Below are 20991 nucleotides of genomic sequence, written 5' to 3' on the forward strand. Positions count from 1 at the left end.
CTCGTGCTGATGACAACCTCAAGCCAACTTCTCAACCCGGGATACCAAACTATTGTGATCAGAGTAGGGAACAAAAGTTCATTGGCCATGTGGGAAGGTTGGGAGTGTGCAAGCTCCACCAAGACATGGCCAACAGAAGGTGCACAGGGCTGTGCATTTTGGACTGGAAGCTTGGGAAAAACAGGCCAATTTGGGGGGGGGAGGAGCCTTCCTATGGTCGCTCATTTGGCGGTCTACAGGAAAGAGCTGCCAGCAAATAAAGAAGTGCGACGATCACATCACATTCCACAAAACCTGGAAAACTCCCCATTGTAGATCCACATTCTCCTTGCTCCTGAAGCATACTCAAAGGTCTAAACCAGGGGCATTCGATTAGGTAATAAAGACTATTGCGAAGATTGAAAAATCTCTCTAGCTCCCCTAACCAAATGACCACTGGCTACGTTCTATCAACTAACATCTTAAATAATGCACTATTGTACATTATTTTCATGCAGTCTGTAATTATACAGTACTGTGTGATGAAGTACTATAAAAACTCTGACTTTTACATCATTTCCTTAATAGTCTCCTGAATCATCTCTACCATTAAATTTCATTAAATTTTCTTCAGAATCCCAAATCCATGAAAGGTAACTATTCAAATTTTATTATTAAGTTATTATATATAATTTAGCTAAGTTCAACTTTTACTTTATTATGATTGCCCTCTACCCTCTTATTACATTAAATCTTAATTTATCCCTTCAATTTATATTTTCCTCACATCATTATCCATTTTCAGCTTATTTCCCTTAAATAATATTTGATTCTTTTCTGTATAATAAACTGCATGCATTTTAGTTCAAATAGTTAGAAAGAATACAAACAAGTTTAGTTCTCATTTGATACAATATTATCATATACTGTAATATTTCATCTCAGTTTATGTTTATTCTGTATACCCTTGCTTATTGCCTATTATCCTTTATTCCCTTTCTTATTCCTTATCAACCATATTTCCTCTTTCAAGTATTTCCCACAATACTTTGCGTGTATCAATTTTATTTAAAGCCCTGTCCACGTGAAACAGTGATACCAGACAACAGCAGGTAGCGAGAATGAGGGTTGATGACATCAGAAGCGGGAAAACCACAGGCAGGGATCTGGCAACACTGTTTGTTGCCAGATCCCTGCCTGTGGGTTTCCCACTTCTGAAGTCATCAACCATCATTCTCACTACCTATTGTGGTCTGGTATCACTGTTTGCCCATCGAGCATGCTCAATCACATGGACAGGGCTTTATACAGGGTTTGTAAAGACAAATTTACTGCGTAAATATTATGAATATTTCTTTTGGTACTGTCTAGAACTGAAATCTTTTATGATCTACTGATGTACACTTGGCAAGGGTATTCTATTTTTAGTTACTCAACCTGCACAACTGAAATAGATTTTTTTTACGCTAATTTTTTTTCTTTATCTCTTATATGTTAATAAAAAATCTGATCTTTTTTTAAGAGATCTCTTTAAAGTTATCATTACCTAACAACATGAAGTATGTTCAACTCTTCTTTTCATTCCTTTTCAATTTGAAAATAAAACCACCACAGTTAGACTCAGTGGTCACAAAAAAAAAGGTGTCCAATATACACTTGCAATCCTGCTTTGTTCCATTATTATATTTGAAGCCAATATCACCATTCAAACTAAAGGCATAAGAAAAATATTAAACAGCCTTGGATACAACCCATCAATATGCCTGAACTCATTGGATCTAAGGACAAATGTGAAGTCTTCGACAGGTGGGAGGTTGGGCTTAATAGCTTGTGCACACCATCTGTCATTAACTACCTATAAAGGAATTCAATGGCTAGTGCACCTCCGCTGAAGATATTTCCTTATTTTAAAGGACAAAGTGTTTGTATACGAGAAGGAACAACTAAATATATGGCTAAAAGTTGTATAGTGTATTGATTTAGACAAAGAATTATTGGGAGGTGGAGGGGGAGGGGTCTTACTGCTTACAAGGTTCCTAATGTGGCTTGTAGGGTCCATGGCAGATAGTATTAAAGGCTCTTTGCAGCATCCCCTTGACTGAACACCATTGCTTTCAGTCTTACTTGGTTCTCTACTTTAAATTGATCCCCACCCTTTTTTTTTTCAATATGCGCATTCACTTCTTTTCTTTTAACTTTTCCCTTTGTCTCTTTCCCACCTACTTGTCTAACTTTATTCTTACTGCAGTGTTTAACTCCCATTTAGGAACAATTCCTTCAGGCAAGATTGATGAGTCTGAAAATACTATGTAGTAGTCTTGTTAAATTACTTTAAATAACCTTTACTTTAAATGAATAAAGTCTTATATGAGTCTTCCATCATAACTCTGAGTTTTCAGTTCTCACATCAATTTGAAAAGTAACTATTTATAAATAGTTTTACTCCCTTATACCCAAAAAACAAAGCAGAAATATAATTAAGAGGAAGTTTTGCCCTGGGTTACTAATGGTAATGTTACTAGTTTAATTTTGAGGTAAATTAATATGGTATTTCCCATGTCTCACAGTAATCAAAATCTACCACTAACAGCACTATTAGTACAGTAAAGCCATCTGATTTAGTCTAGTTTCTTAATTACCAGTGAAAAAAAAGTTTTCATCTTTTGGCAGTGAATAGATCCTATTAGTTACACTACTTATTTTGTTATCATAATCATACACCTTATGAATAAAATTACTTTTGCTTGAACATGCATAAAAGGCCTTTTCACAAAGTGAGTGAAGAACCAATGCCAAAAATATTATGAACCAATATAGCCAGATATGTTTAAACAAATATTACGAGATTTTGTCTCAGGTATTATTATACCTGAGACAAAATAGTAGTCCTTGAAAATTTTATACCTAGCATGAATTTAATCACTTATCAGAAGAGAGTGAGCTTGATATTTTACAGCATCTTGTATAGTGCAGTACATAAAATCCTACCTGTACTAAAGTGTCACAAAAAAATATAACATACGTTGTCTACAAATACAATAAAAGTAAAAAATAAAAAATAAATTTCTAACTTTATATACATACAGGCATGAAATGTGGGTAGATAAATATTCCTTGTCAAGATGACAATCATGATAATGTTAATGTAGATAATGATGATTATTATTACTATTATTAAACAAAGGAACCAAGAAAGCAAGTAGACAGAATCTTCATGATGATGCAACATGATTCTATGGATATTTATTTATAAAACTCACATGAAATCTGTTACATAAAAATTAGAAAAGTATTATTTTATCATTTTTTCCACGAGATATCATAGGATTTAATGAAAAGAAAAATTTGTATAAATTTCTTCCTCTCATAAGGATCAAACCATGGACTCTTTTAAGTGATAAAGGAGGTAAAAGTTTATTTCTCTTTCATATAAAATTATGTTTTGTAAGGTTCCCTTAAACATTGAAATGACTGGAAGAGTCTGAAGATCTTCATAAGAGCCATGACTTTCCAAGATTTTCAATTTACGAAAAACCTTTAAAAGAGTCTTCCCATTGCACACTACAAACTTTAGAGGCTACTTTGACTACAGAATGCTTTGAAAATTTCCTTTGGCATTCCTGAAATTTTTAATCTTTGAAAAAAAATATATTAAAATCAGAGTACTTTTCAAATTTCATGTTTGCCTGCTAATATCATACATGAAAAAATGTTATAAGTCTTTCTATAAAACAGCACAGATTTATATTTTTTCTATCTATAAAATGCTTTGCGACATCCTCACATGTTCTACTCTGACTTTGGTAGCACAAATGCTTATATCTCATAGTCTCCCTAAATATTATTAATTTGATTGAAATGGAAACTTAAAAAGCAAGTTAAGGAGGACCTATAAGATCAATCTGCACGTATAAAAAATCTCTATACAAGACTCCATTCACTCTAACCATACAAGTTAGTTAACTTTAAAACACTATATAAAACACCACCAAATGAAATCAATATCTTCTGTATGGTAAAAAAAAAAATATAGGAATGACAGCCAACAAATAAATATGAAAGACATTGCATTATGGTACAGCATAATGTTAAAATCCCAACAGTATCTGGTAACAAACTAACCGTCTGTGAAGTTATACTTAAGAATTACTTTTATCTTTGAGAAAAGCAGACATTGTGTCATACAATGCTGTTGCCATTTTATATTCTTGACTGGAATCTGGTAACAAATTCAGGGCACGGGTAAGTAGCTGTAGCGTTCGTTCTAAGGGCACATCTGGGCAGCGTAGACTTCCGCTATCCTGGAAAATAATTATTCATTTTCAAATACAAAAAACTGATTTCACGAATAAATCAAATATTGTATAAAATACAAGAAATATGAATATTTATTTATTCATACACAAATACAAACCTTATGACCTTTAAAATAGGGAGACTATAACCCACTGCAGAGGTGGGAATGATCTCCTCTGAAGTGGGCTGCATTCTCCCTATTTTAAAGAACTCAGGTTTGTGTAACAAAGAAAAATACAATTATTTTTAAAATGCCATATTACCTATAATTAGCCCTTCTGTGTCACAAAGTCCTTCAAGACATTAAATCCCTCTTATAAAAAAATTAATGTCAGCTGGTAGCACAGCATATGTGGGCAAATTGCAGGATCTCAAGCACCCAAACTGTTATTGCAACTGTAATCTTGATAATTAAAATGCTCTTTTTTAGAATCGTCTTTATTCATTATCTAAAACAGGGACTATAAAAACAACATACAAGAAACATCTAGAAATATTTGGAATGTAGATATGGAGGAGGATGCTGAAAATAAGTTGATGACCACAAGACAAATAAAAAAGTACTGCACTAAGAATAGTTGAAGAGAGAACCTTAATTACAACAATAAAGAGAAGGCAGAAAAACTGGATAGGGCACATTTTAAGAAGAGATGGATTACTGAAGGACATTATAGAAGGTAAATTTGAAGGACAAAGACTCAGAGTAAGAAAAAGGAAGTCAATGAAGGGAGGGAGAAGGTACCAAGAGCTAAAAGAGGTGGCCATGGCTAGAGAATTGTGGAGGGTAACTAATCCATGAAAGGACATGCCTTAGGGTAGAACACTTATAGTAGTAGTAGTGGTAGTAGTCAATTTGTCCTTAAAAAAGGATATAAGTCTAAAGATTGCACTTGAGTGACAGAAGGAAGGGCCTTACTGCTCAATATTCAATGTTCCATACACCAAACGTAACAAGATCAATGCCAAATCCCTTCTCCCTCCAAGTTGAACCACAGAAACTAGGCAATGGCTGCTGATGACTCAGCAGGTAGCCCTATGTGCCACTCTTCCTCCACCTACCATTTCTAGCTCTCAGGACTACTAAGAATGTGATTTTACTCATGAAATTTATAAGTGTGGGTGGGAGCTTAGTCCAGGGTTCATAGATTACGCATGGCTAACGATTCCACCAAGCCCCTGCAACCCTTGTGTTTTGCATATTTTACCAACATGATAAGGTAATAAGAAAATTTCTCACATTTTCTAAGCAGATGATCAGCTGGTTTTCAACTTGTGGTGAATGGAAGTTTGCCAAGGAATTCTGTAAGTACTGACTATCTTTCCAGAAGAGAATGAGCTCCTAGTGTTTATACATCAAGGTGTGGGTAATAAGAGCATCCAGTAGATTGCTCCCTTGAATTGGCCGTCTATTTTGTTCGCTAGGATGATATCCCACCTGCTTCCAGATGTAGTGGTACAAGAGAATATTCTTAAAAGCTTTTCTAATAAGCTATTTTACACCGACCCTTAACCCCTTCATTATAAGGCAGAGGATCGGCCCTCAGTAGCTATATACAAGATTTGTCACCATCGGATATACATTCACACTGGCTTTATAATGACCTACATTACCATTTTTATTTGTTTTGCTGTGGATTACAGAATAAATTTTTCTTAAGTTTTCTTGAATTTCTAATGTATTTCACTCTTAAACATCTGAAAAGTTCTTTCTATTTATTATAAAATGATTACAGAATAATTTTTCAGAATTATTTTTGTCATATTATTTTACTCTAAATAGTAAAGTACTGTGAGTTTATGCATAAAAAACTTTTGCACTCATTGTGAAGAGATTATGTGATTGCATAATAATTCCACGAGAGATAGCTACCGAAAGATATAAAACTACTCGTCGGTAACGGACCTTATATTATACAGAAATGTAAAGAAAATATGGGTTTGTTTTAACACAAGAAGTCTGTTATAATGAATAATTATAAGTCACACATAGGATGAACCATAAACTTTTCTTCTGAAGACAAAAGAAACATATTGAGAGAGAGAGAGAGATATTTGGTTCATTATACAAATAAGTTTTGGTAATTCCGGTTTTTGGTACAAAATACAGTATGCAGTTCATATTTACATGCTTAGTGTCAATCAATGAAAATATGCCAGTGGGCTAATTTATATTCGTGAAAACGATGGACATATGAAATGTATTATGCATCTAAGACAAGAAAATTATATTATTTTGAGGAAATGATAGTTGAGAAAATAAGGAATAAATTGAAAAAAAATCACTTTGTGTGTTATTGTGTTTATAGCTTTCAGGGTTACAAATGTGATCAGTGATATGATTCAGGAAGTATACTAAGATATCTGTGAAATGCAAGTAATGTTATAGGAATTTGGAAATTTATAAAAGAAATATGGGTAAGATTCATATGGATTGAGACATTTTTAGGTACAGTAATTATTTACAGTATGGAGATAATTTAGTGTGATTCTAGATATAGATTGAAATAGAATTCAACAAAACAGCTTTAAACAACTTGCACGCCTGGGGTTTTGGGTAGCGTTGTGGCTGGGAATCAGAGGGGGAGGGGGGGGGGGGGGCAGATACATCTTACTTTAGATAATGCGTTCTGTGTGACATGAACATGTATGCCAACATAGAATTACACTAAAATAGCTCTTACATAATGATGAATCAAGACTAGAATCACAAGTGTTTCCTTTGGTAGTGTGATGAGACGTAAAGATTTCTCTATGTTTAAGCTGGGAATGTCATGGGGGTTAGATTAATGCCTCAGGTAAGGAATGTTGCCATTGGCTAGAGAGAATGATGTGATTCTACATGGTAACATAAAGACAGACTAAAATAGCTCTTACATAATCAAGAATATGGCTAGAATCCCAAATTCTTCATTGGTTGGCTGAAGGAAGAAGGAAGAGGGGCTAATATCAGGGAGGAGAGAATCTGTTTTTAATGAAATATCATATATGTGATATACAACCATTTGTTGTACTCTTTTGTAGGATATACAAGTGATTTTAACTTCCATATGGTTTATATTCGTAAATGACCTATTCTGTACGACAAACTTGTGTAGTACTGGGGATGTTTTGATGCCAAGTGGATGTCATTGTAGTGAAGAGGTTAAGCATAATGTTACAAATATTATGGACCTGCATCAAAAGGAAGGAAAGTGAAAGTACATGTAAAAGCAGGTACTGTACTATGATGGACAGCAAACAAATTGATACAAAATTCAACAAATAGTCCCGTTTCATATTGCAAATGTCGTCTTGCTTACTGCATTAAATTATTTAATATTGTTTTATTACAGTATTTCATTATGAACTTTTGATATATCTGAAATTTATGATTTTAGTTGGACTTGTGTTTGTCGGGGGTTCGAGTCCCGCTCAGACTCGTTAGTGCCATTAGTGTCTGCAACCTTACCATCCTTGAGAGCTAAGTTTGGGGGGTTTGGGGGAACCTATAGGTCTATCTGCTGAGTCCTCAGCAGCCACTGCCTGGCCCTCCCTGGTCCTAGCTTGGGTGGAGAGGAGGCTTAGGCGCTGATCATATAATATATGGTCAGTCTCTAGGGCATTGTCCTGATTGCTAGGGCAATGTCACTGTCCCTTGCCTCTGCCATTCATGAGTGACCTTTAAACCTTTAGACCTTTAAATGTTTGTAAGTTAAGGCTATCTATCTATCGAGATATTAATTATGGAGATAATTTGTTGGGATTTTAACACCTACACTCTGCTCGCCATGACAAATTGGAGGTATAGTACTTCATGGAGATAGGGTGGATTGGGAAGTACTCATCTTTTAAATCAATCGTCATAATGAAGTCTAATGGCCTGAGTGCCTGCCTTACTGTGGCTGAAGTGTTCATCTTGAACAGGATTTGCTGAACAAACTTGTTCAAGGTCGAAAGATCAATGACTGGTCTCCAGGCCCTAGATGCCTTCTCTACAAGAAAGAGTCAAGTGAAGAAGCTTGGAAAACTGTTGTCGACCTCTTAGAGAGTGCCCTCTCCAGCATGACCTGAACTTCTGCCTGAAGGACTAAGTTGTTTGCCTATCCCTGGCGGTAGGATCAGTTGGATCAGAGGAGGGGAGAGTTGATGAATTGGAAGAGGTATCCAAACTGAAGAATGCCAACAGTCAATTGTTCCACACAGTGATATCACCAACTCCTTCATCGTGGTTGCAGGCATTCTCCCTTAAGGATAGGAAAGACTGGCCCACTAGCGAGGCTGTTGGCCTCGCTTTCTCCTCCCGCATTAGTTGTGCCCTTGGCTTGTCTATTCTGAAAGGGCTGCTGTAGGTCAGTTCCATGCCTGAAGCTGGAAGGTGTGGGATGAGGGTTATTCCTAGGGGCACGTTTGCTTGTCTTTCTATTTTCTAGTAAGAAGCGACGACCTCGAGTGGCTGGAAGTGGAAACCGACACTGGTCGCCGAAGGGACACCACTTGGTGCAAAAGCGAGTCCTGACTCATCTTTATCCATTTCTTAACCGTGGCCTCTACCTCCTCCTCTGTCAGGAATAAAGAAGGACTCTTCACTAATGCATTGCGAAGATTCAAGATCTGTCGCCAGCCAATTTGTTTGTAGAACCTGGAGGCCACAGCATCAGGCCTCTTAAAAATCCAGTTTGGCGACTGGTTGGTGAAATGATTGGTAAAAAATTTGACGAAGTGTTTGGTAAAAAATTTGACTACTGTACTCTGGCCCCTGTTAAGACGACATTCTTGAATGCCTTTCGCTTGTCAGGACCCATCAAGTCTTCTTTGTCAGCTAAAAGTCCACTGTACCGGACCCGTGGTCGATCCATGAAGAGGCCTGAAGAGTGGCCATCACCGTTCTCTCCATTTTCATAACCTCTGTCGCAGTAAAAGTGAAATGCTGTGCTACCAGACAGTCCGCAGTGACACCTAGAATCAAAGAGGAAACTGCCGAGTTGAGAGGTAATGGTGAGGGGAAAGGTAATACCCCATCTAACTAGAAAAAGCTGGAGGAATCATCTGCAAGGATCTCCCTTCCCTTAGAGAATCCTTCCTCACAAGAGATCTGGATTGCAACCTTATCTAGGGATTTTGAGGCCAGAATTGACCACTAAAGTTCTAGACGAGGTATGGTGGCCCTAAGTGTACGGCACACCCTTTCAATGGCTACTTTCCTTCCCTTATTATTATTTTTATCATTATCATTACTAGCTATGCTGCAACTCTAGTTGAAAAAGCAGGATACTATAAGTCCAAGGCCTCCAACAGGCAAAATAGTCCAGTGAGGAAAGGAAATAAAAAAATAAATAAACTTAAAGAGAAGTAATGAACAACTAAAATAAAATATTTTACAAACAGTAACATTAAAAATGTTATTTTTATAATAAAATAAATTTTTGAATATACTTACCCGGTGATTATATAAGCTGTAACTCTGTTGCTTGACAGAAAACTCTACGTTAAAAATCCGCCAGCGATCGCTATGCAGGTAGGGGGTGTACTACAACAGCGCCATCTGTCGTGCAGGTACTCAGTACTCAATGTAAACAAAGAACTCAATTTTCTCCTCGGTCCACTGCGTCTCTATTGGGGAGGAAGGGAGGGTCCTTTAATATATAATCACCGGGTAAGTATATTCAAAAACTTATTTTATTATAAAAATAACATTTTTCAATATTTAACTTAGCCGGTGATTATATAAGCTGATTCACACCCAGGGGGGTGGGTAGAGACCAGCAATAAATGTTTACATTATTATGAGCTAAGGATTTTTTATTTCATTTTAGCAGTTATCAAAATAACAAACTTAAAATAAATAAGTACCTGGTAAGGAAGTCGACTTGAACAATTACTCTGCCTTTTTAAGTACGTCTTCCTTACGGAGCCTCGCGATCCTCTTAGGATGCTGAGCGACCCCTAGGAGCTGAAGTATCAAGGGTTGCAACCCATACAACAGGACCTCATCAAAACCTCTAATCTAGGCGCTTCTCAAGAAATGACTTTGACCACCCGCCAAATCAAGTAGGATGCGAAAGGTTTCTTAGCCTTCCGGACAACCCAAAAACAATAATAAAACATTTCAAGAGAAAGATTAAAAAGGTTATGGAATTAGGGAATTGTAGTGGTTGAGCCCTCACCCACTACTGCACTCGTTGCTACGAATGGTCCCAGAGTGTAGCAGTTCTCGTAAAGAGACTGGACATTCTTAAGATAAAAAGACGCGAACACTGACTTGCTTTTCCAATAGGTTGCGTCGATTATACTTTGCAGAGATCTATTTTGTTTAAAGGCCACGGAAGTTGCGACAGCTCTAACTTCGTGTGTCCTTACCTTCAGCAAAGCTTGGTCTTCCTCATTCAGATGGGAATGAGCTTCTCGTATTAACAGTCTGATAAAATAGGATAAAGCATTCTTTGACATAGGCAAAGATGGTTTCTTAACTGAACACCATAAAGCTTCAGACGGGCCTCGTAAAGGTTTAGTTCGTTTTAAATAGAACTTAAGAGCTCTTACAGGGCATAAGACTCTTTCTAGTTCATTTCCAACCATACGATAAGTTTGGAATATCGAACGATATTGGCCAAGGCCGAGAAGGCAGCTCGTTTTTGGCTAGAAAACCAAGTTGTAGAACATGTAGCCGTTTCGGATGAGAATCCGATGTTCTTGCTGAAGGCATGAATCTCACTGACTCTTTTAGCTGTGGCTAAGCATACCAGGAAAAGAGTCTTTAAGGTGAGATCTTTCAGGGAGGCTGATTGTAGCGGTTCGAACCTGTCTGACATAAGGAATCTTAGTACCACGTCTAAATTCCAACCAGGTGTAACCAAACGACGCTCCTTCGTGGTCTCAAAAGACTTAAGGAGGTCCTGTAGATCTTTATTGTTGGAAAGATCTAAGCCTCTGTGACGGAAGACTGATGCCAACATGCTTCTGTAACCCTTGATAGTGGGAGCTGAAAGAGATCGTTCTTTCCTCAGATATAAGAGGAAGTCAGCTATTTGAGTTACAGAGGTACTGGTCGAGGATACGGATACTGACTTGCACCAGTTTCGGAAGATTTCCCACTTCGATTGGTAGACTCTAAGGGTGGATGTTCTCCTTGCTCTAGCAATCGCTCTGGCTGCCTCCTTCGAAAAGCCTCTAGCTCTCGAGAGTCTTTCGATAGTCTGAAGGCAGTCAGACGAAGAGCGTGGAGGCCTTGGTGTACCTTCTTTACGTGTGGCTGACGTAGAAGGTCCACCCTTAGGGGAAGTGTTCTGGGAACGTCTACTAGCCATCGAAGTACCTCGGTGAACCATTCTCTCGCGGGCCAGAGGGAAGCAACTAGCGTCAACCTTGTCCCTTCGTGAGAGGCGAACTTCTGCAGTACCTTGTTGACAATCTTGAACGGAGGGAATGCATATAGATCTAGATGTGACCAATCTAGGAGAAAGGCATCTATATGAACTGCTGCTGGGTCCGGGATTGGTGAGCAAAATATTGGGAGCCTCTTGGTCATCGAGGTTGCGAAGAGATCTATGGTTGGCTGGCCCCAGGTGGCCCAAAGTCTCTTGCATACATCCTTGTGGAGGGTCCATTCTGTTGGAATTATTTGTCCCTTCCGACTGAGACAATCTGCCATGACATTCAAGTTGCCTTGGATGAACCTCGTTACTAGTGATATGTCTAGACCTTTTGACCAGGTGAGGAGGTCCCTTGCGATCTCGTACAACGTCAGAGAGTAGGTCCCTCCTTGCTTGGAGATGTACGCCAAAGCCGTGGTGTTGTCCGAGTTCACCTCCACCACTTTGCCTTGAAGGAGAGACCTGAAGCTTTTCCAGGCCAGACGTACTGCCAGTAGCTCCTTGCAGTTGAAATGCATTGTCCTTTGACTCGAGTTCCATAATCCCGAGCATTCCCGACCGTCTAATGTCGCACCCCAGCCTACGTCCGATGCGTCCGAGAAGAGAACGTGGTTGGGAGTCTGAACAGTCAGGGGAAGACCCTCTCTTAGGTTGATATAGTCCTTTCACCAAGTCAGACAAGACTTTATCTTTTCGGAAACCGGGATCGAGACCGCTTCTAGCGTCTTGTCCTTTTTCCAGTGAAAAGCTAGATGGTATAGAAGAGGACGGAGGTGTAGTCTTCCTAGTGACACAAATTGATCCACGGATGACAGCGTCCCTACCAGACTCATCCACAGCCTGACTGAGCAGCGTTCCTTCTTCAGCATCTTCTGGATGGATAGCAGGGCTGGGGGCTGATCGTCTTGTTCAGCAACGTCCTCATCAGAGGGTTCCTCATCCGAAACTGATGAGGAAACGGCAACGGAGTGGGCAACGTCTGACTCGCTGAATCCGGTCGCACTGGTGGATGCGTGACGGAGCCGGACGCAATATCATGGAACTGCTGCACAGTCTGTGAACTGTCAACAACCATGGGTGCGCGAGGAAGTACAGCGTCAACCCGAAACTGTCTAGACCGTCTGGGTTGTGCAGTCAACACCCTACCGGGTTGCTGAGGTTGACGCACTGCGTCACAACAAGTCACCTCTGCTGGTTGTTGAACGTCCTGAACGTCAACAACCACCTCCGAGCGTCGCTTAACGTCAACGTGCGGCTGGCAACCCACACTGGGTCGCATCGGTGGAGGAACCACCTCAACTGGCAGACGCGAGTAGGTTACCTCAGCGTCAACAGGGCGCACAACCGACCGGTTGGAAGGTTGTTGGCCAGAAGGTTCTTCTCCGCATTTAAGTCCTCTATCAAGGACGCAAGCTTGGACTGCATGTCTTGCAGCAAAGCCCATTTAGGGTCTACGGGAGCAGGTGTGGCAACAGACGGGGTTAGCGACTGAGGCGGAACCGTTTACCATCCCTGAAAGCCTTGTTATGCGTGACATAATAGTACAGCAAAACTTCAAAGGCTCGACAACAGCTGAGAAGTTGACCTGTGAACAACTTGGAGCGTCTCCTGGCTAGGCGCCAGGGAGAGTCTACCAGAATTGAGAAGTCTATCTGGGCAGAGGCATGAACTCCCAAGCCGAGAACTTCTCTCGTGTCATATCAGACTCTCGCTCTATAAACCAGTTTAAAAGAAGGGAAAGCAAAGGCTGTATCCCCCAAACTCCTCCTGGTGAAAAAACCAGTCGCCTAGCCAACGTAACGCTCTCTAGGAGAGCGAGAGAGCACTAGCTTAAAAACAACGGCTTCGAAGTAGCTAGGCCTAGTGTAAGTCCTGACGTTTAGGCGAACGAGGAGCAGCAGTTACAAGATCCGGACGAAGACCCTTAAAAAAATCATCATGATTTAATTAAAGTCCATAGGAGGCTAAGCAGCTTAAGGCTCCTCTCCATCTGACAGAGTCCTCAAGGGAATATCAGTAGGAGGGAGAACAGCAACTTCCTCATCTACAGGAACCTTGTCCGATAAAAGCTGAGTCTCTCACTGGGGCATTAGTAGTGGACCAGAACGCAACGTCATGTAACTGCTTGACAGTCTGTGAACTGTCAACAACTGAACTGTCAACCACAACAGGTGCGTGAGGACGTACAGCGTCCACTCGAGACTGCTTTGACTGCCTAGACTGAGCAGTCAAAACAACTCTAGAATGCGGAGGTTGACGCACCGCGTCAAAACAAAACAACTTAGACTGTTGTTGTACCTCGCGAACGTCAACGGAAGGTTTCGTGCGTCGCTGAACGTCAACATGCGGCTGGCAGGGTACACTGGAACGCATGGGTGGCGGGACTCTCTCAGCTGGAGTGCGGCAGAAGGTCGCCTCAGCGTCCACAGGACGCACAACCGTGGTTGGTTGTAGGCTAGAGGTTGGTGCAGCGTCAACCTTCTCCGCACGAAAGTCCTGCATCAATGACGTTAACTGAGACTGCATGGTCTGCAGCAAAGACCACTTAGGGTCTACAGGAGCAGGTGCGGCAACAGACGGTGTGACTGCCTGATGCGGTACCGCTTTGCCTCTCTTAGGAGGTGAGCAGTCGTCGGAAGACTGCAGCGAGTCCGAACTGACCCAGTGGCTACAACTGGGCCGTTGGACTTGCGCGGAAGGGACCGACTTGCGCTTAAGAGGCCGCGAGACCTTGGTCCATGGTTTCTTACGAGAAACCTCTTCCGCAGACGAGGAATAAATGGGCTCTCTCGTCTTTGTGTGGGTGGGGCGATCTTAGGTAGATACGCCCGAAACCACGGAGGGAACGTCTGTTCGCTGATTAAAGCCTCTCGAACCCTTTGGTCGTACGACATTGCTTCTCCCCTGGGCTTGGGAGCTTGCAAGAGGTCCCGGACTGGGAGGACGACAGGCACGAACAGACGAACCCTCGGACGCAACACTGTAACACTTTGCGCCTCGGACGCAACACTGTAACACTTTGCGTATATCACTTTATCACTTCGATTTTCTGTTTTGCACTTATTTCTACCTGAAACACGCAATTCTACCCTTCATTAAAAGGTAGTAATTGCGAAATTAGTCGTATAATGCAAGCTCATAATACCAGCAAAAAACAGAAAACATATTTTAAGATAAAAAGAAAAATCAGTGGCTGGGAAAGAGACTAAACACTAGTTCATATAACTACGTTTTCAATCTCTCACCGCACATAGCCTGGGGACGAGAATAAAAACCTAAAAACGTTTTATCCTTCCTCCCCGTACAGAGACTAGGGACGAGAGTAACACGAGAACAACGTTACCCGCTTGAACGGAACGTTTACTCTCCTCTCTCTCCCTCCGTCTCTATCTCTCTCTCTCTTTCTCTCTTGATTTCGCACCTAAGAGAAGAGCCCAATTATATATCGTCAAAAAAACATGTTATTTGATTAAAGGAAAAAACTGAAAGGTTTTTCAAATAAAAAGTTCCTTTAAATTAGAATTTAAAACATTTAAGCTAAGAAAGAATGAACAAAACGTCAGAATCGATTTACTCTTACTGCAAAGTGAAACCGTGATACACTCTCTCTCTATCGTAACGATAGAGCGCATGTTGAACGTCCTGAACGTCAACAACTGCGTAGCATAAAAAACTAAACGTTAGTTCATCTTTGAAAACAGTACGAAGACTATCAAAGAAAATCTTTCATAAAATATTACATTTAAAAAGTTTTAAATCCTTAGCTCTTTAAAAGCTAATTACGATATAAAGGGCTCAACGTTGATTAACTTCGGTTTCCAAGTTAGGACCGCCTACTCTCAGGAAAGGACTATATAAACAAAACATTAACATTATTTTTATATGTTTATAATAAATGGAAAGTTAATCGAAGAGGCCTAATAAAGGCGGAGAGATATAAAATTACTAAAAGCCTAAACATACTTCCGTCTAAGGGAAGGGTCGGCCATTTAAAAGTGAAAGAAAGTCCATACTATCTTTGTCACCATAATTAAATCTATCCAAAACGAGTTCAAGTTTTGAGATGAAGATAAAACACCAAGCATGGCGAAAGCTCAAAACTAGAATAGTGTACTTCACCAATAGTTGTGAAAACAAATCCAGTTAGCACAGCGAATTAGTAGGTCTTGCCGGTAGCCCGACAGAGAGAAAATTGAGTTCTTTGTTTACATTGAGTACTGAGTACCTGCACGACAGATGGCGCTGTTGTAGTACACCCCCTACCTGCATAGCGATCACTGGCGGATTTTTAACGTAGAGTTTTCTGTCGAGCAACAGAGTTGCAGCTTATATAATCACCGGCTAAGTTAAATATTGAAAATTGATCTTTCATATATAAAGTAAAAAAAAAAAAAAAGAGGAAAAGAGATAAAATAGTGTGCCCAAGTGTACCCTAATGCAAGAGAACTCTACAGTACTCCAAGACAGTGGAAGACCAGGTACAGATGCTATAGCACTACCCAAGACTAATGAAGAATGGTTTGATTTCGGAGTGTCCCTCCCCTAGCAGAGCTGCTTACCATAGCTAAAAAGCCTCTTCTTCCCTCACCAAGAATAAAGTAGCAAGGGGCCTTGATAATTAACTCAAGTGCATGTAAGTCAACACCCACCTGCAGCAGGACTTTGACCTGCCCTCCCTGGCATCAGGGGCCTTAGGTTTGGCAGGCTGAGGAAGGGCACCATCAGAAGCATCCAAGTCCTGGTCGGAGGCAACGTCTTCCCTCTCCAACACCGTATCCGTCCAGGGTAGGGAAGGAGAGAAACAATTACATTTTACAATTCTCTCTCCTTGGATGGATCAAGAATGAGAGGGGCTGTTCCACGTATCCCTTCTAGGATCAGATCTGGATCCTGAGTCTTGAACTCCCTGGGAAGTTGAGAATCCTTACTCTGAGGTGTGAGCCCTCGGAAAAGGTAAAAGGTTGTTAGATGGTAACCACCTATCCTCTGAGCAATTAATGAGAGAGAGAGAGAGAGAGAGAGAGAGAGAGAGAGAGAGAGAGAGAGAGAGAGAGAGAGAGAGAGAGAGAGAGAGAGTGTGTGTGTGTGTGTGTGTGTGTGTGTGTGTGTGTGTGTGTGTGTGTGTGTGTGTGTGTGTGTAGGTAGTTGTCAACGTAAGAAACACTCCCGGTAATCTCGCACAAGGGTCACCCAGAGGAGTAACTGATGCCGACAGAGAGAGAGAGAGAGAGAGAGAGAGAGAGAGAGAGAGAGAGAGAAAATGTCGGTAGTTGTCAACGTAAGAAACACTCCCGGTAATCTCGCACAAGGGTCACCCAGAGGAGTAACTTGATGCCGACAATCACGCCTTTGACAGTCAGGGAGGTCTACACAGTAAACTAGCAATGACAAAACAAAGAGCGTGGGCTTGAGGGCGTGCACGTTGAAGCCTGTGTGTTCTAACTCTCGCAGGCGTAAGGTCTCTTCTCGAAGAGGGTTCCAAATTACACTCCTTCCTGTAGGCACGCACCACCACTTTTCTCCATACAGTTTACAGAGGAAGAGGAAACCGATGGTGAAGGACTGGAGGGAAGCGTGCCAGGAGTCGGAGGATGTCAGGATTCGTTTGACTTTGAGGATGACCCCCATGGGAGAAGAATTGATTTGGATCTCTTCATCCTTCTCCTGCTATACGCCAGCCACTGGGAGGGTGACCACTCCTGACATTTGTCACATTGAGATTCCTGACGGGGGGAGTGTCGTTTGCAGGCAGGGCATAATAGAAAGAGATTCTTCTCTCTTCTGCTCATGAAGGTGCCGCAATATCGCTCCGACACCTCCAGGCAAGTCTCAGATATCCGCAGCTATTCTCACAACAAACTATCACTAGCATGCTGCAAAGTCTCTTCCCACTAATGGCTGAAATCAAAGTAAGTGCTCAGTAAGCGAGCAGGGGGGGCCCAGCTTTCCCGCTCCTGGCTGGTAACTACCGGCCACCTGTTTACACCTAGTTATAAAAGTTTAACTGCTGTGTAATCCAGTTTGGTTGATATCTCTCCTGTAACAAATAACACATTGCACTATCACCCTTTATGTATAATAACTTTTCTTTACAAAAATTATTTAACTTCTCTTGCTTTTCTATCCAAACTAGTCACCTTCCCATTTGCATATTCTCACACAAGCTCAACTTTATTCAGAAAACTGTAAAAATTTTAATAAACTATTAATAACTTACATCTGCAGGCTTCACATGATATCCTTATCAATTCTATCATATGGGTTTGCTAGGCACAAAATATGCAAACACAAAGTTTTCCCTTTACTTTCAGACTTCTCTTGCACAAAAAAAAATTTAAGTCTCAATGGCAATTTCATGCTCTTGAATTCTTATAGTAGATGTCAAGCAAATAAGAAAAAAAAGCATATTTCATTGAAATAAAAAGAAGTAATTTCTGGGTCGACCTGTGGCGCCCGGTGAAAAGAGTCCTTCTTCTATATCTTTTCTGATAAAACCTTCCAATTATACCAGAGAAAGATAAAAGCATGGAATGCTGAGGTTACAACCCTCGCGCGAGCACCTTTTGGGTGTCGTGTATAAAGCAAAGGCGCGTGAAATCCACTATTCACAGGTTGTCTTCCATTTAGTTAATTCCTTCGTCAAAGGGATGGGCCGATACAAAGGCCCTAGCCAACCCCCAGCGCCACACCACCCACGCCACGACGCGAGCGCCATCTGAACAACATCCTTCTTTTTGGAATATTAAGTGTTGAATTTTTTTGTGGTGCTCTCGGTCTTTTTTATCAATCGTGGATTTATTTTGTCATGTCCGAAGCTCCATCTTCATACATTATTATTATTATTATTATTATTATTATTATTATTATTATTACTATCCAAGCTACAACCCTAGTTGGAAAAGCAAGATGCTATAAGCCCAGGGGCTCCAACAGGGAAAAATAGCCCAGTGAGGAAAGGAAAAAAGGAAATAAATAAATGAAGAGAACAAATTAACAATAAATCATTCTAAAATAAGTAACAACGTCAAAACAGACATGTCATATATAAACTATTAACAACATCAAAAACAAATATGTCATAAATAAACTATAAAAAGACTCATGTCCGCCTGTTAAGTACCATAGTTTGTTTTGACAGTTTTTTTATTGTACCGGGCTTTTGTTTTATATCCAGTATAGTCTGTTTTATTATTCCCGTCTGGCCTTTCATGGCGGCCATTGTTTGTTCACTTGTTTGGGAATTCATCTTTGTCTGCCCGTTTAGTACTCTGTCACTTAGGTTCTTGGTTAAGTCCCTGGCCTTATGCCTTTAGAACCGTTATTATTTTTGTGTATTTATGCTCATGGTACTTTTTGCTAGCAAGTCCAGCCTACGAACGAGATAGCGATCTAGCTTTGTATTTGTTTAGTACCCGCCCCTCCGAGGCGTTCGTCACTCGACTGTGCTATTTATTTTAAGTTTTAGCAGATGCTATTCTTCGATCGTAGTGTTATATGGATGTACATTTTTATTTTATACGTCTATAATAGTGTTGTGTGATTTTTAGTCCTGTTTTTGTGTCCAAGAGAGCGAGAGCTTGGGGTCCCCGTTTTCTGTTCGCAGTCACGAGTTACCCCTTTCTCTCGTTTTCTTTCTTAGCTCCGGTGGGTGAGCGGATTTCCCGTTTTCCGTTTTGTGCGTTCAACGGGTTCTCCCTCCCTCACCTCTCCCCCTCTGGGTGGATGATAATTTACGAGTTATTTATTTTTCGTGACTTTTCAATTGTTAGCGTTATTTTGGTCCGTGTTTCGTCCTCTCCCCGTTACGGCTCGGGAGTAGTTATGAACGTTTTCCACTCCGCCTTGAGTTCTACTCCGCCATGAGGGATTCTCAATGACTTTCGTTCTATTGTTATATTTATAAATTGTTTACTACATGGGACGGGCTTCATATTGTTTAGATACGACCCTCCGGTGGCCCTTACTCCGGTCTCAGGCCACGTCCATATCCACAATAGCCTTTGTTATTACAACTGTGTTTGTTATTCACAATAATCATTCAGGACCTTTCTTCTCCTTCCGGCCTCACCGGAGAGCGTAAATACGCTTTACTATGATCTAAGCTTTAGACTTTAGCTGCGGCTTAGCTTTTTATCTTTCACAATTGAATTATTAGCCACAATTGAATTATTCAGGGCATCTCATTATCCTCCGGCGTCACCGGAGGTCGCCCATACACTTCACACTTATATTTGCCTTGCCTTTAGCTAAGGCTCCTTTATTCAGGACATTTCATTACGCTCCGGCCTCACCGGAGCTCCGGCTTCACCGGAGGTCGCCCATACACTTCACACTTATATTTGCCTTGCCTTTAGCTAAGGCTGGTGTTTATATTTATTTTAAGGGCATGTCACTGCTTCCCCGACCCTTGGAGGTCGGCGGATTGCTTTAAGTTAATTATCCTTATGTCATTAACAGACATTAGGTGCATTACAAATATACAAACAATTGAATATTAAAGTGCCAACAATGGTATGGGGCGGTATCAACTTGAAGGTAATATTCGGTTGTTAGGTCAATGCAATATTGGTGCTTAGGGAATTCAGTGAGTGCCGGAACTCTAGAATAATAGGTTTTTTATCCCCTTATCAGAGTTTCAAGAAACACCAGACTCATGTCTCCTTTCTTTTACAGAAGGCCCGTTGTACTGCTGAAGGATGCCCTGCCTCGTTCAGCGACCCCGTTGGGCATGACCTCTGCCGGTCTCATGCACACTGCTCCATTCCCTTTATCCAGGAACCGGGACAGGCCCAATACCCGGTCTGGTTCCCGGATTTGTGCTCGCTCTGTTACGAGCTGTCGTCAATTCTACTGAACGATGATGTAAGTGGGTTTTCCCTTTGTTCCTTATTTCTCGTTGGCAGACACTAATATAGACATGAAGATGATATACACAGTATATTTTGGAGGGCAAACCCCCTCCTCCATCACTAATCACTGCAAATCTTACAGGCCGATGATGTCTCTCTTCGTTCAGCAAGGGCTACTCTTCGTCCGTGGGTGTCGGGCTTCGGCAGGAATGCCCCGTCTGGCGCACCCTATCTCCTCGATGGGGACATGGCCTCCCGCCTCTTCCCAGGCTCGACTACTGCTGCAGTCTCCCCTGACCTTGCTGCCCCCTTAATCGAAGAAGTCAGGGCTACCATTTCCGTGGAGGACGAACCCCTCGTACCGATGGACATGGCGGGTCTGGATATAGACGTAGAACCCAGGGACGAGCAGGTAAGTGGTGCCGAGTTGGTGGAAACCCTTTTCTCTCCTACTCCCTCTCCTACCTCTTCCTTTCTAGGTTTTGATAACTCTAAGGCTTCTCCTCGGGATCCCTCTG

The 20991-nt window shown here is 41.0% G+C and overlaps 1 protein-coding gene across 1 annotated transcript in view; it reads right to left on the reverse strand.

Moving 5' to 3' along the window:
• Positions 1 to 2425: 2425 nt before the first annotated feature.
• The window catches only part of LOC137638786 (rab3 GTPase-activating protein non-catalytic subunit-like), a 157921-nt gene continuing 139355 nt past the window's right edge, over positions 2426 to 20991 (reverse strand). The window contains exon 26 of the mRNA XM_068371154.1: positions 2426 to 4280. Within this exon, the coding sequence (XP_068227255.1) occupies positions 4119 to 4280 (162 nt within the window). The 3' untranslated portion in view covers positions 2426 to 4118. The remainder of the gene's footprint in view (positions 4281 to 20991) is intronic.

The sequence above is a fragment of the Palaemon carinicauda genome, chromosome 3, assembly GCF_036898095.1.
Source record: "Palaemon carinicauda isolate YSFRI2023 chromosome 3, ASM3689809v2, whole genome shotgun sequence".
In the NCBI taxonomy this organism is placed as follows: domain Eukaryota; kingdom Metazoa; phylum Arthropoda; class Malacostraca; order Decapoda; family Palaemonidae; genus Palaemon; species Palaemon carinicauda.